This window comes from Myotis lucifugus, unplaced genomic scaffold (assembly GCF_000147115.1).
Source record: "Myotis lucifugus unplaced genomic scaffold, Myoluc2.0 scaffold_634, whole genome shotgun sequence".
Lineage (NCBI taxonomy): Eukaryota > Metazoa > Chordata > Mammalia > Chiroptera > Vespertilionidae > Myotis > Myotis lucifugus.
The window spans coordinates 196,490-212,130 of NW_005871682.1; the positions used below are offsets into that span (position 1 = coordinate 196,490).

General features: G+C 49.4%; 1 protein-coding gene and 1 long non-coding RNA gene across 3 annotated transcripts; one reads left to right on the top strand and one right to left on the bottom strand.

The window, feature by feature from the left end:
* Positions 1-542: 542 nt before the first annotated feature.
* LOC102429971 (arachidonate 12-lipoxygenase, 12S-type) lies at positions 543-13,818 on the top strand. Of its 2 annotated transcripts, none has more exons than XM_023746199.1 (14): positions 543-806; positions 1,343-1,544; positions 2,941-3,022; positions 3,112-3,234; positions 3,351-3,454; positions 3,726-3,922; positions 5,794-5,937; positions 6,758-6,967; positions 9,652-9,738; positions 9,940-10,109; positions 10,585-10,706; positions 12,682-12,782; positions 12,892-13,062; positions 13,350-13,818. In XM_023746199.1, the coding sequence occupies exons 1-14, from the start codon at positions 672-674 to the stop codon at positions 13,527-13,529; spliced, it is 2,028 nt and encodes a 675-aa protein (XP_023601967.1). In that variant the 5' UTR covers positions 543-671; the 3' UTR covers positions 13,530-13,818. The 2 variants fall into 2 exon arrangements, with proteins under 2 accessions (XP_023601967.1, XP_006105147.1); XM_006105085.3 differs by having other exon boundaries at positions 3,762-3,922.
* Positions 13,777-15,586, bottom strand: LOC111823721. Its single transcript, XR_002826793.1, has 2 exons — positions 15,475-15,586; positions 13,777-15,207 (listed from the first exon to the last, which is right to left on the bottom strand). It is a non-coding gene; the product is annotated as an uncharacterized LOC111823721 (long non-coding RNA).
* Between the last annotated feature and the right edge of the window lie 55 nt (positions 15,587-15,641).

Genomic DNA, 15,641 nt, shown 5'->3' on the forward strand with positions numbered 1-15,641 from the left:
ATATCTGGTGTAACTAGGACCCTAATGCCAGGATGCTTGCAACCAGGTTCAGGGAGAGGCAGGGAGCAAGTCTCTGAGCTGTTGCTTTTCCAGGTTCTAGGCAGCCTGGCAACCTCTGGTCATTTATTGAAGGACAGGGCTCAGATGCGGTAGAAATCAGGAACTGAAGACTTTCGGGACCATAAGGGGTCTAGCAGCCCAGCGAAGCCTCCCAGGCTGGCCTTCCACATGTTGGCCACCGCCTTCCCAAGGTCCCGGTCCAGAAAAAGGCCAACTTTCCTCTCCAGAAGGGGAAGGCCCACTCACCCCCTCTATCAACCAGCTCTCCAAAAGGCCTGGAGGCCTGGGGAGTGTCCTCATCCTTGCTCCCTCCAACCTGGAGGCTCTTGGCCCCAGGCCTCGCCAGGAGGTTCAGGGACGCTCTGCCACATCCATCCTCGCGGCCTCACCCGGGCCAAAGGCCCCTTTATCTTCCCACAGCAGCTCAAACCAGTAGGCGCTGCCCTTCCCCATTCTGCTGGGCAGCTGGCAGGTTGGGGCTCGTCTGGGGCGGAGACTTGGGAGCGCCTGAAAGTAGCGAAGGGGGCGGGACCCAGACCCATCTTTAAAGACCCAAACTGCCTTAGGGCATCTAGACTCACGCCGGCGGCCCTGAGCGGCTCCCCCTCGCCATGGGCCGCTACCGCATCTGCGTGGCCACCGGGGCCTGGCTCTTCTCCGGGTCGTTCAACCGCGTGCAGCTGTGGCTGGTCGGGGAGCGCGGGGAGGCGGAGCTGGAGCTGCAGCTGCGGCCAGCGCGGGGCCAGGTCAGCGGGGGCAGCTGGGACCCCAATCCCCGCCGGGCTCACGGCAGGAGGCGGGGTTGGGAGAGATGGGGGCGAGTAACCGCGCGAACGCGCCCACTGGGACTCCCAGGAGTTGGGACGCCTGCCCCTAAGCGGGGAGAGGGTCGGGCTGGGCTCAACCCCTTTCTCCCTCCCCCACCGACAGTGGTCCTCGCAGCCTCCAATACTTTCCCAGTTGACCCCAGGCCACTGTCCTGGGATCAGTGGTCAAAGGGAAGGTCCTCCGAGAGCGCAGGCGCAGTGAGAGCTGTGAGTGGACGGGGTAGGTGATGATGCTCAGTGTTCAATTCAAGACACTCAGGGCCTCGCCCCGCCTTCCTGTCCTCCGGGTGAGAAGGTGAGACGGGGTGTCTGAGACCCACCGCGCCGGTGTTGGGAGGAGGCAATGCTGTCCCTGGAGGCCTTGTCCCCAGACTCCAGAGGGGACCCCGCACCCTCAGTTAAACGTCCTCTCCCGGGTCCCCGCTAATAAGTCTCACCGGGTTCTGTCCCCACAGGTGGAGGAGTTCGAACAGGACGTTCCCCAGGACTTGGGGCCACTGCAGTTTGTGAAGTTGCGCAAACACCACTCCCTGGTAGACAACGCCTGGTTCTGCGACCGCATCACCGTGCAGGGCCCAGGAGCGATAGAGGAGGCCGCCTTCCCCTGCTACCGCTGGGTGCAGGGCGAGGGCGTGCTGACCCTGCCTGAGGGCACCGGTGAGGGGCCGCCTCAGGGAAGAGGGTGCAGGACGTAGGGAGTAGTGGAGAGGAGGATGGGGGGTGGGGAGGAAGGAGGATTGCACTGAGGATGGTCCTAGAGGCTTGAAAAAGTGCGTGCTCAGTAGGTTAAGGATGGCCAAAGCAGGCAATGAGGGGAAATTCACACAAAATTAAAAAGGCTGGAAGTGGAACTGGACAGGGAAGTGAGTGGTGTGTACATCCCACCTCCCAAGAATGTGAGCAGAGGGAATGGGAGGTGCAGCCACGCTGGGAAACAGAAGAGACAAAGTAAAGTGGGAAGGAATCTCCGTGTGACTGGGAACCAGTTAGGGCAGGGACAGGTAAGGCTAGCACATGTGGCCCCTGAGAGGAGGCAGGGAAGGGAAGCAATAAATGATGTGACGTGGAGAGCTGGTTTGGCTGTGGCCACATGGAAAGATACCTGTGAGGGCAGGGAGCACACTGACTGTTGGAATGAAGGAGGACAGCAAATATTGAATTACTGTGGTAAATAAGAGACAGGAACACAGAGACAAATGAGGGTGAGAACAGGTAAGGCTGGAAACATTATGTATCTGACTTTGATACAGGTGAGTATAAGTACTGATAAGAGCAGGAAGAAGTCAGTAAACACAGACTTCAATAGTAAGTCTAGGAAAGATGAAGTCAGGTAAAGAAAGCAAACAGCTTTTGAGAACAGCTGAAGGTGTGGCAGGTGAGATGCAAGAAGTGGAAATTCACCAAAGCAATATGTAGTAGGAAAACAGGTGTGAGCATAGGGGTGACTAAGATTTAATCACCTTGCCCTAGCCAGTTTGGCTCAGTGGATAGACCCTTGACCGGAATCGGCCTGCGGACCTAAGGATCTGGGGTTCGATTCCAGTCAAGAGCACAGACCTTCATTGCAGGCTCCTCCTCGGCCCAGGTCCTGGTTGGGACTCGTGCAGGAGACAGACAATCAATTTGTTTCTCTCATATCGGTGTTTCTCTCTGTCTTTCCCTCTCTCTTCCACTCTCCCTGAAAATCAATGGAAAAATATCCTCAGGTGAAGATTTTAAAAAAAAAAGATTTTTTCACCTTAATTCAGGTGATTTATCCAACCATAGATATGGATGAAATAGGATCAGGTAGGGAAAGATGGATTAAGGGACAAGAAAATGGTGGCAAACATGACACTTTGGTCTCAAGGCAAGAGATGAGGGCTGAGATAAGTGAGACGAGGAGTGCAAAGTTGGGATAAATGTGTCTGGGGAATCAATGAACTGAGGAACAGCCAGAGATAAAAGCAACAGAGCACAACTGAACACAGGGACTACGATACGAAAAGGACGGTGAGGACAGAGCACAGGAACACGCAAAACTGTGTGGCCAATTGTCTTCATGTCTCCCCAGCCCGCCTGGCAGGAGACAATGCATCGGATGTGTTCCAGAAACATCGAGAGAAGGAACTGAAGGAAAGACAGCAAGTATACTGGTGACCGCCCACCCATATTAGACCCCAAGTTTCACCCTCCCCCCGACCCTGCCCACATCACTGACCTGAACCTTGTCCCCATGTCCTAGCTGGGCCACCTGGAAGGAAGGGTTACCCCTGACAATAGCTGCAGGCAGTGAGGACAATCTACCTCCAAATGTGAGATTCCACGAGAAGAAGAGGCTGGACTTTGAATGGACACTGAAGGCTGGGTGAGGAAAAGCCTGGAGCTCAGAGTAGACTAAGGGCTGGGAGACCCAAGAATGGTGGTAAACAGTGAGGGGCTGAGGAGTCAGCAAAGGGGTTCATGCCTCAATGCCTGTCCTAGGGCACTGGAGATGGCCCTCAAGCGTGTGTACACCCTCCTGAGCTCCTGGAACCATCTGGAGGATTTTGATCAGATCTTCTGGGGCCAGAAGAGCAATCTGGCTGGTCAGTGATTCCCCCAGGTGTCTATAAACCTGTGATGGCCCCTTTTGATGACCTAACCTTCATACTCCATAGTCCCCAATAAGGCCTTGCCAGATGAGACGTCATCTCAGAGAGGGGCTGGATACAGGGCAATCATATGCCTGAATCATTGGGGTGGTAAACCCACAATATCAATATAGTATACAGATGATGTATTATAGAATTATACACCTGAAACTTACATAATTTTATTAACCAATATCACCCCAATAAATTCAATTTTTTTTAAAAGAATATCCTCCTCCTACCCTCCACCCTGACCCCACAGAGAAGGTTCACCAGCGCTGGCAGGATGATGAGTTTTTTGGCTACCAGTTCCTCAATGGTGCCAACCCCATGCTGTTGAGACGCTCCACCTCTCTGCCCTCCCGGCTGGTGCTGCCCTCGGGAATGGAAGAGATTCAGGCCCAGTTGGAGAACGAACTCCAGGTATCTCCTCCCACCCTACATTGTTCTCTCCTTGTCTGTGTGGGGAGAAGTGGTGAAGAGAAGGAACCAAAAGTGAGTCTGGGAAGGGAGGCTGTGGTAACTCTTGTCCTTGGGTGAAGAGTCCTGTGCTGGGAAAAAACCCAGAGATGATAAAACATGTAGGAGAAACTATGAGGAACTCCCAGCATGGATGTCCAAGGTGCATGCAGGTGGGGCCAGACATGTTAACTGGGACAAACACATTCCCAGTGTTCATGGGCAGAAAGAAAAGTGAAGAATTCACTGTCAGCCCAGCAGTGTGGCTCATTGGTTGAGCATTGACCTATGAACCTGGAGGATAAGGTTCAATTCCTGGTAAGGGCACATGCCCAGATTGCAGGCTTGCTCCCCAGTAGGGAGCATGCAGGAAGCAACCAAGCAATGATTCTCATCATTGATGTTTCTCTTTCTCTCTCTCCCTTCCTCTCTGAAATCAATAAGAGTATATTTAAAAAAAAAAAAAAAAAGAATGCACTGTCAGGTGGGGGGGAATTGAGGAGGTTTCCTGGAGGAGGAAGCTGGATACAGAAAAGATGAGTTGGATGTAAGGCAGACAAACAAAGCAGGATGTGAGCATGTCCATGTGCATGTGTCTGGATTCCATGGCAATGATAGTCAAGGAACCTCTGAGGATTACTTGGCAAAGGAGGTGAAATTTGGACAGTGAGTGAAAGAGCGTTTGCTGAGCTGATGGGCACCCAACACAGGGAGCAGAGCGCTAGGGGATGTTGGGGAAGGGGCACAGCCATCTTGACAATGGGAGAGTTTGCAATGCCTACAATGCAAACTGGACTGAGGCCTGGTTCTAAACCCAGACCTGCTACCACAAAACCTGCACAAGCCATCAACCCACACTAGGTTGTTTCTTCCTTTATTTAAAACTATGCTGAAACCGGTTTGGCTCAGTGGATGGAGCGTCGGCCTGCGGATTGAAAGGTCCCAGGTTCGATGTACCTGGGTTGCGGGCACATCCCCAGTAGGGGATGTGCAGGAGGCGGCTGGTCAATGTTTCTCTCTCATCGATGTTTCTAACTCTCTATCTCTCTCTCCCTTCCTCTCTGTAAAAAATCAATAAAATATATTTTTAAAAAAAACAAAAAAAAACTAGAGGCCCGGTGCACAAATTCGTGCACGGGTGGGATCCCTCCGCCTGGCAGGCATTCAGGGCCGATTGGGGGTGGGGAGGGCAGCTCCAGGGGAGGGGCTGCAGGAGGTTGGCTGGCCAGCCAGGGGGAGGGACCACGGGAGGTTGACTGTGGGAGCACACTGACCACCAGGGGGCAGCTCCTGCATTGAGCATCTGCCCCCCAGTGGTCATAGCAACTGGTCAACTGGTCGTTTGGTCATTCAGTCGCTTAGGCTTTTATATATATAGATGAAAGGAATTGGACAAGATGCTCTGGTTCTGCCAATAGGGCTCTGGTACTAATATAGGATGATGGCAAGACACTAGATAAATATCTTTATTTTTTAATTAAATTTATTGGAGTGATATTGGTTAATAAAATTAAGTATCTTTATTTATTTATTAATATATATTTTATTGATTTTTTACAGAGAGGAAGGGAGAGGGATAGAGAGTTAGAAACATCGATGAGAGAGAAACATCGATCAGCTGCCTCCTGCACACTCCCTATTGAGGATGTGCCTGCAACCAAGGTACATGCCCTTGACTGGAATTGAACCTGGGACCCTTCAGTCCGCAGGCTGACGCTCTATCCACTGAGCCAAACCAGTTAGGGCAAATTAAGTATCTTTAAATGTCTTGCCTCCTTTGCCCTGTCTCTGTAGATTTTGAATTCTAACTATGGATATGTTCAACTTTTCCCCAGAAAGGTTCCCTGTTTGAGGCTGACTTCATCCTTCTGGATGGAATTCCAGCCAATGTGATCCGAGAAGAGCAGCAGTACCTGGCTGCCCCCCTTGTCATGCTGAAGATGGAACCCAGTGGGAAGCTGCTGCCCATGGTCATCCAGGTGAGGCACCAGGGCATCCGCCTCCCAACACTGTTCTCTGTTCATCCCAATCTCTGCTCCCAGGGACCCAGCCCTCTGGCTCTTGGTTCCCAAATTCAATCCTCACACAGTGAGACGTGTCCTCATGTCAGTCTTTGCTTGCAGCCTGGTTTTCCCTGACTCACCCAACTGGAAGTACCTGTTCAAGAGTCATAATGGCCTCTTGGAGTTCTCACCCTGTACTCAGTGGTTCTCAAACTTTAGTGTGCGTTAGAACCACCTGAAGGGCCAGTTAAAACACAGGTTCTGGGTCCACCACCAGATTTTCTGATTCAGTAGACCTCGGGTGGGGACTGAGAATTTGCCTTGCTAACACGTTCCAAAGTGATGCTGATGCTGCTAGTTTGGGAACACACTTTGAGAATCACTATTTACTCTCTCAGTTGCCTTGACTCTAAATACACATTGTTTCCTGAATATCTTTTCTCCCAAAGTTCTCAGCAGTTAGCAAATACTGTCAATTATCTAACACATACAGTTTCTCCTTTTCAATCCTCCCACCCTAACTCAGAACCTCACCACAGTTCTCCCAAACCACTGTTAGAATCTCCTTACTGGACTTCTGCTTCTGACTCTCCTGCATTCAACTTGACCATCATGGCACTCATATGGCCGCACAGCCAGTGAGAGACAGGGTGGAAGGGTCCTCGTTCCTCCTACTAGATTATAACTTCCTGGAAAAGAATAACCTTACTCAGTTCCCTCTGTTTCCCCAGGAATGGTGACCATAATGTCCTTCATAAAGTGGAAGTTCAATAAACATTCAATTTCTTTTTCCCAGATCCAGCCTCCCAGCCCCAGCTCCCCGACCCCATCACTGTTCCTGCCTTCGGATCCTCCACTTGCCTGGCTCCTGGCAAAGATCTGGGTCCGAAATTCAGATTTCCAACTGCACCAGCTCCAATACCATCTGCTGAACACTCATCTGGTGGGTGAAGTCATTGCTGTCGCCACCATGAGGTGCCTCCCAGGACTGCACCCTGTCTTCAAGGTAAATCCTCTACCCTCCATGTCCCATCTTGCTCAGATCCAAGAGGGGAAATGCCAGTATCACATGATACTGCAGCAGCAAAAAAATGTTTACATCCATTTGTGAAAGAAAGAGGGAAGTAAAGGAAGACTGTGTCAATATTTTAAGACTTGCGTTTTAATTCCATCAAGTCACCTAATGTTTCTTCAGGACATGTTATAAGGGAACCCTCTGAAATTCCAGAGACCTGACCATCTAGCAATGACCTGGAGTATTACTGGAATATTGTTAGTAAAACAAAACCCATGCTCCTGTCTTAGGAGATTTGTTCTTTATCCAAGAAAACAAGTGATGCCCATAAGAACTAACCAGTGAATAATATCTAGAACTAGATATAATTTGAAATCACAAGACAGCCTATAAACACTATAGTATTGACAGAGAATGTCCCACCCCAACTGAGGAGTCTGCTGTAGGAATGGATCAAAGGGCAAGGAGAGCACCCCAGTAGGTTACTTATACCTGCCCAGGAAATAGGTGGAGAAAGACATGCAAGGTGGTTACAGGAATGACAAGAAAACAAATCAAAGACTTGGAGGAAACAGCAGGTGCACATTACTTCAAATAAGACCGAAGAGAGAAAGGTCACAGGTCTAAGCTGTAACACCTAAGAGTCCACAGGATGGATGGGTTGTAATTTTATAAGAGAGTGAGCTCAGTATCTACTGCCAGGCAAAAGGCAGCAAAATAAGACTTGTGCTTGCTTGAAAGTATTCTCAAAATCTTTTGTTGTTGTTGTTGTTGTTAATCCTCACCTGAGGAAATTTTTCTATTGATTTCTAGAGAGTGGAAGGGGAGGGGAAAAGACAGACAGAAGCATAGATGTGAGAGAGAGAGATGGATTGGTTGTACACACCTGGGGCCGGGGATGGGGCCTAAACCGAGGTACATGCCCTCGACCGGAATCAAACCCAGGACCCTTCAGTCCACAGGCCGACGCTCTATCCACTGAGCCAAACTGGCTAGGGCTATTCTCAAAATCTCGATGACACTTGAGGTATAGGGAACATGGCAGAGAAGGGACAATACTGATAGAAGCTTATGAACCAGAGCAACTGCCAAAAACAGCATAGTCATGAGAGAAAGACAGTTTGGAAACAAACACAAGTTGTTTAGTGTCAGGTCCACAGAGTTTGAAATGTTGGCAAGATATGCAAATGAGTATCTGGATAAGGAGAACTGAACTGTGTTTCAAGCTGGGGGTTTACACCCTGACCCCAAAACCTGCCCAATAGTAGCTATGGCCTCATTGAGTCTGGGGTAACATAGACGAGATGGAATCTGGGTGATTAATAGAATCTTGGATTTTACTGACCTCGTGGTGCTCCTGCATCACAATCTGCTGCTCACCCCCCTTTACTAGTTCATCCCTCTCCACACCTCCATCCACTCACCAAAACAGCTTCATCTCCTGGCAAACCGCTGAGCTGTTATCAGGACACACAGGAGAAGGAACCTGTAATGTAGGCAGGCTCTGGATTCAGACTGCCAGCATCTAATCCTGAATCCTGGCCTCAGAACTGACCAGAGGCTTGCTTCAGTGTCCTCATCTCTAAATGAGGACAACAGGAGCTCCACCGTGGGTTGATGAAGGATAAAACGACATAACAATGTAACACAGGCTGAAAGCTAGAAAAACCATTAGTTCCTGATATTATTGCTACTCTTATTAGGAATCGATTGTCCTCAGGTATCTTCTCTCCTCATGTGGACTTTGGACTTTCTATGACAACTCAACCTCTTTCATCAACTTTCTGAAAAGTTTCAGACTGTGAGCTGCTTTGACATCTTGACACCAGAGGTATCACATTCCCTGTGTCCAGCATGAACTCAGATAAACACCAACACTACAGAAGACCTGTATATAAACTGGGTGGAAATGAACACAAAATAGTCTGAGATAAAAAGAAATACACATCCTCATGTAGCCTTTTTTAACACTTCAGGAAAGCTCTTGTTTAAAAAGCTATTAAAAATAACTGCCTAAGGGGACCGTGCAGCCCCCGTGTTGCTTCAGTAGGTAGCTTAGAATGCCTCCTTTTATTCTGACTAAAGGTATTCACCCCCTAAAAGCCAACTGTGAAGCGACCAGAAGATAAGAGTGTGGCTTTGATAATGAGTAAAGAGGTAATTATGAGTTATGAAGATGCAAATGATAGAAATATAAAAGAAAATCAAAAGGGGCTGACTCTTTAAAATCAAACACTGAAGGCGGAAATAATGAAGATAAATGACAACAGCTGAGACCTGAGGACTTCTGTGTGTACTATACCCTCTTCATACGTCACTCACCTAAGCATCACCACTGCCTCCCGAGATAAGAAACCCTATTATCACCCCCTGTTGGCAGATGAGGTGACAGATAGGGGATGAGACAGATTATTATTAGAGGGTCCAGTACCTTGGGCAAGGATCAAAGTGTAGATTGAAACCCAGGTAGGTCTAGCTCCAGAGCCTGACTCACAGGGGAGTAAAGAGCATGAGAATGAGTGACCAGAGAAGTAGAAGGAGACCAGCTTGCAAAGGCACTAGCAAGGAGGAAAGCATCAAGAGGACAGGAGGCCACCATGCTGAGCGCCACTCCCTGATAAAGAAGGACCCAAGCACGTCCTCCATAAACCACTCCTCCAACCTTCTCCATCCAGCTCCTGATCCCACACACCCGCTACACCATAGAGATCAACACACGGGCAAGGACCCAACTCATCTCAGAGGGAGGTGTGTTTGATAAGGTAAGGAGGTAATGGAATGTGGGGCCATCTAACTGCTGTCACGTTCAAGATCCCAGACCAACCTGTGTGAATGCCCTGACCCTTAAACCCAGGAGTCTGTCCTTTATACCCATGTCTTTAAATGTGAGAACCCCACATCTGAACCTCCTGTACACTATGCTCTGTCTTCTTCCTCAAGGCCTCTCATCTCTCTTGTCCCAGGCTGTGAGCACTGGTGGAGGCGGCCATGTGCAGTTGATCCGTCGGGCTATGGCTCAGCTGACCTACCGCTCCCTCTGTCCTCCTGACGATCTGGCTGACCGAGGCCTGCTGGGCATCCCAAGTGCCCTCTATGCCCATGATGCTTTACGGCTCTGGGAGATCATTGCCCGGTGGGTGAGAGTGGGAGCTGAGAAATGACAATGAAAATGGGGCTTTGGCCTGAGATCATCATGGGACAAAAGGAACATGAAACAAGAAGGCCCAGACGGGAGGAGCAGAGGACTCAATCCTGGGAGAGATGAGGGACAGTGAGGAGACAGCGAGTAGGGTCTGATAAGGAAGAGACTAGGATGGGGGTAGACAGCCTCGGCTGGGATAGCTGTGGATGGGGAGACTGGGGGATCTGGAGAAATCAGGGTTTTTGTTCCAACTGTGTCCATTTTATCTATCAACTATGTATGGAGAATTTCTACAAGTGACCAAATTTCATTCCTTTCTACATTAATGTCTCAAAAGACAAGTCTTGAAAGATCTACACTCAGACATAGTAAGAGTGTGTTGGACAGAGGCCACAGAAAAGGAGTAGAGGTCAGAGGCTAGGGCCTTGTACTCTCAAGGAGCTCAGCTCCCTTCTCCTCTGGGCAGGTACGTGGAAGGGATCGTCCACCTCTTCTACCACGGGGATGACGTCGTGAGAGGGGACCCTGAGCTGCAGGCCTGGTGTCGGGAGATCACTGAGGTGGGGCTGTGCCAGGCCCAGGACCGAGGTGAGATCCCTCCCCAGAGAAGAGAACTCCTTGGACACTCTGCCCAGAGCCCCTTGTCGGCCTTGCCCTTCTGGGGACATGATCCCAACCCTTCATCCCCCTCTCCCCCTCCACACATGAAGCATCTGGATCTCATTCCCACCTCCTAAGTCTCAGGACAATCCTAGAAACTCAAAGATTATCCTCCTCAAAGACCCTGACCATCAACTTTTATGTCCTTCCCCCTTGTCTAGTCACAGATGCCCCCAACCTGCCACAGCATGGGGCCCAGTGGGTCCAGAACCACAGCCAGTGGAGGATCTGACCAGGCCCTACTGGGGCTCACATCTCTCCCATGGTGTCTATTTTCCTGCCTGAGGATATGAATGAGAAGATTTTCCCACCAAATCCCACAATGACCCACTCTGGTTTTCCTTTCTTATCCTGTCTGCTACTGTCCAGCACACACAGAGGGTCCAGGCATACTGCACACTTTACCACAGTACACGGTCATTCGAGGTGCAAGCTCAATACTATACCTTTGGCTCAAATCTAAACTCAGTTCCCTGTCCCTAGTGCTCACATTCCTTTGCCAATATGTCCTCCCCCCACCCCTGCTAGGATATAGCCACTGGCTTAAGATCTAGTCATTAGCTTTAGCATACCCGAATCACATTTAACTGCTGGGGAAGAAATTGCCTTTCTTGAGCTCTCCTAGGTTCATCCTCGTCTCTCTAGCACACGTGGACCAACCTGGACTGCTTCAAATCGTCCTTCAGTCCCTGCTCCTCACACTTCACACCAGCATCTCTGCCTCTGTAGGACACCTACAGACATTTACTGGGGAGCCATTGTAGTCAGACCCGGGAGATGCAGTGAGCAATAAGCCAACACCTATGCTCTGGAGGGGCCTCTCCCTGCAGAATCTGAGGCAGCACCATCCCCACCCTCCCAGGACCAAACTCTGTAGGACAGGGGTCCTCAAACTTTTTAAACAGGGGGCCAGTTCACTGTCCCTCAGACCGTTGGAGGGCCGGACTATAGTTTTAAAAAAAAAACTATGAACAAATTCCTATGCACACTGTGCATATCTTATTTTGAAGTAAAAAAACAAAACGGGAACAAATACAATATTTGTATTTGCATGTGGCCCGCAGGCCGTAGTTTGAGGACCCCTGCTCTAGGACATCTCAATACTGTTCCTTAGGCTCCACATGCCCCCAAGTCTGTAATTCCTCTGCCTGGCCATCTTTTCCCCAACTATTACCAACTACATTTGGAAAATACAACCTCCACATGTTAACTTTAACCTCCAACTAACGGCCTCTCATTCTCTCTCCCTCAGTTCTCATAGATGACTTTTGCCTAATTTTCCCAATAGACTTGTAGAGGAAACGTGTTAAGATTAAAAACTGTCAGAAATTAGCAGTCAGGATCCCAAGTTCAAGGTCAGCCTCTGCCTTTTCCCAACTGTGTCTGTCTTATCCATAAAAGGAGAGTGATTATACTTGTTCCACTTAACTGATAGGATTATTGGGTGGCCTGGGATAACCTTTGTAGAAAGCCTCTCTTGGCTGTGACACGAGAAATCATGACTTCTCTTATTCCTCACATTATAATTGGGAATAGGGGGGAGCAACCCTAATTCTTAACCATTTTTTAAGGCAGAAGATATTTGATCACTTAACCCTTTCAGCCCCCAACCCTTCCATAATGACAATAATTACTTATTAAGCAGTTATATCAATATTTGATACAGTATCTCATTTAGAAGGTAAGTATCATCCACACTTTATAGGTGAAAAAATTGAGGTCAGAGAGTTAATTGGCTTAAGGTACCCAAACTGGATTGCTTGAGCCTGAACTGAAACTAATGTCTGATGCAAATATATTTGAATAAATGAACCAACACCCATCAATTCCAAAACGCAGACATCAACCTTTATTTCTCTCCTCTCGTGCTGTAGCCTCTAGATCCTGTTTCTTTCCTCCCCAGGTTTCCCTGTCTCCTTCCAGTCTCTGAATCAGCTCTGCCATTTCCTTACCATGTGTGTGTTCACGTGCACAGCCCAGCATGGGGCCATCAACAAGGGCCAGGTATGGACAGATGAAAGCCCAGGTCCCGAAAGCAAATGGATACCCAAGGGAGAGATAGGGGTTCAAACCCTAAGTGCCAGGATCCTAGGTTTGTACTTTCTTTCCCCAGCTGGACTGGTATGCCTGGGTGCCTAATGCCCCATGCACAATGCGAATGCCCCCACCCACCACCAAGGAAGATGTGACAATGGACACAGTGATGGGCTCACTCCCTGATGTCCAACAGGCCTGTCTTCAAATGACCATCACATGGCATCTGGGTCGACGCCAGCCAGACATGGTAAGTGAGGACTCTGGGAAAAGAGAAATGATTATGGAAGGCCAACATCAGAGTGAGGGGCTAAGCTCTAGGTCAGCAATGGCGAACCTATGACACCTCTGACACGCGAACTCATTTTTTTGGTTGATTTTTCTTTGTTAAATGGCATTTAAATATATAAAATAAATATCAAAAATATAAGTCTTTGTTTTACTATGGTTGCAAATATCAGAAAATTTCTATATGTGATTACTATATGTGCTTCTGCCTTCAAACTAGAAACTGACTGATCCTTTGTTCGTTCTTAGGTTCCTCTGGGGCATCACAAAGAACAGTATTTCTCGGGCTCCAAGACCAAAGCTGTACTAAACCAATTCCAAGCAGATCTGGAAAAGTGGGAGAGGGAAATGACAGCCCGGAATGAGCAACTTGACCTTGCCTACGAATACTTAAAGCCCAGCAACATAGAGAACAGTATCACTATCTGAGCTCTATGGTGCCCCCACCTGGAAAACTTCAGCTCTCGGAAATAAATTCTCTGCATCAGTAGCCCACTGGCCCAGGCAGGGTGGTGGTGGTGGGGAGAGTGGGGTGCTAGGAGGGAAGGGGAGGCAGCAAACCTTTTCTGTAAAAGGGACCACATGAAAATTGTATGGTTTGTAGGCCACACAGACTCTGTCACTACTCAACTCCCATTGTAGCAAATGGGACAATATGAAAATGAATGAGTGTGAATGTGTTCCAATAAAACTTTATTCATGCTCAGTGAAATGTGAACTTCACGTGTCACAAAATATTCTTCTTTTGTTTTACATTTAAAAATACAAAAACAAAACAAAACTAATACCCCTGTGCTTTGCTAGAGACGTGCACAGGCTGCAGGCTGAATGTGGCCCTCAGGGGCAGTACCTGGACAAGGCTGCCTGATCTGGCCTGAAGCACTGACTCTACTTGCAAACATCCAGAGAATGCTCTCAGGGGTGGGTGGGGGGATTTCTTGGAGAAGTGAACTACCTCAACTAATTCTCCTTTCCCAGGAGCTAGACTTCATGCTTGGTGGGCAACTTAAAAATTCCTGATTCTGTTCTTTTGCAACTTTCCCTCCACCGCTATTCACACACCTACCCCCAAAAGTCCTGGAATACAAAAGGTGCTCCTAGAGCAGACTAAAATCTTTTGGTTTCCTTCCCCAAATAGTCTCAAACAAGAGAGACATGAAATTCATGTCTCAAGGCCATTTTCCCAGTCCCTTTAGTACACTGCAGTCACTACCTGTGATCCAGGTTCTATGTCCTCTCTCATTACCCTTTTCAGAACAATATGCACAAAATAAGTGACAAAGTACCACAAAATTATACTGACCACGGTTTGTTTGTCGTGGGTTCAGAATGGCCCCTCTCAATCATGCTTTGATCACTGTCTTCACTAGGCTGGGTACAAGCTCAGAACAGAACTGTGTTCTTCAAACATGCATTTCCCTGAGTGATTATTACAAACCTGCCTCTTACCAGTGAAGTATACAAGCTTTTTCTTTGGAGTGAATGACTTCCTCATATTTTTAAAGTCGTGTCCCCTACCTTATTCAAAGGGCCTATCATCCGTTTCCTTAGTTTGCAGTAGGGAAGCAAAGGGATGTTTTGTGTATTATGTCTTTCTCCAGTACATTTAGCAGGACCACGCACCTTCACAACCTACCCACAGTCTACTTTCCCTCGGCTTTTCCTGACGCCCATATTTTTCCTGGATTTGGCATCCAAACCCTCTTAGTATTCCATGTTTGGTAGCAAACGTCACTCAAGTATTCCCAATGCCCAGAACGCTCCGCAATTTGAAAGCGTTCTGGCCGCAACCGTCCGCTCGACCTCAGGAAGGGTCTCATGTCCTTGTACTGCGCCGGAATCTCTGTTTAAGGGTCGGGATGCGCGGGGAAACGGGCGTCCTCTCTCGGCGTGAATTTCTATGTCCCCCACAGGATAGATACCACCCGAAAGTACAGCATCTGAGGGGGAAAGTCGGTTCCAATCCCCTGCTACTGGGAGCCCACCTCCAAGGTGACCAGGACCTCCGCGACCTAGACGCCTTCCCCAAAAACCAGCCGCTGGGGGCTCCTCGTCATGTGACCTGCCAAACCGGATCACGTGACGTTCCGGCTCCTTCCATTGCAACCTGGAGGGGGGGGACCAAGAAACATTAGGCACTTGCCCTTCCCTTACTCGCGCCCCGGATACATGGGTCACTGAGGGACTCAGAGGGGCTGCTTGGTGTCCGACGCCGCCTTTGGCCACCAACGCCAGAAGGACAGCCCCCGCCGCCCGCTGTCCTCCGCCCGGCGCCCCCCCCCCCGCGCCAAGGTTGGGCCCGAGGCCACGCCCCTCGGCCGGCCTCCAGGCTGCAGTCCGCGGCGCGAGCCCCCGAGTCCAGCCGGGCTCTCACCGCTCCGGCGCCTCGGGGCGTTCCTTTCACCGCCTCTCCGCTCGGCCCCGATCTCGGCGACCCCCGACTTCCGTCTTTCATGGTGGTCGCTTCTGTGCTGTGGGGCCCAAGCTGGCGGCCTTGCGGCATCGTCCTTCAGCGCCTGGGAGTGATCATGTGGTGAGGGG

Coding starts and splice junctions, on each gene's coding strand:
- LOC102429971 (XM_023746199.1), top strand. CDS start 672: ATGGGCCGCTACCGCATCTGCGTGGCCACCGGGGCCTGGCTCTTCTCC. Junction 3,455..3,725: donor CCAGAAGAGCAATCTGGCTG/GTCAGTGATTCC, acceptor TTTTTTTAAAAG/AATATCCTCCTCCTACCCTC. Junction 3,923..5,793: donor AGTTGGAGAACGAACTCCAG/GTATCTCCTCCC, acceptor ACTTTTCCCCAG/AAAGGTTCCCTGTTTGAGGC.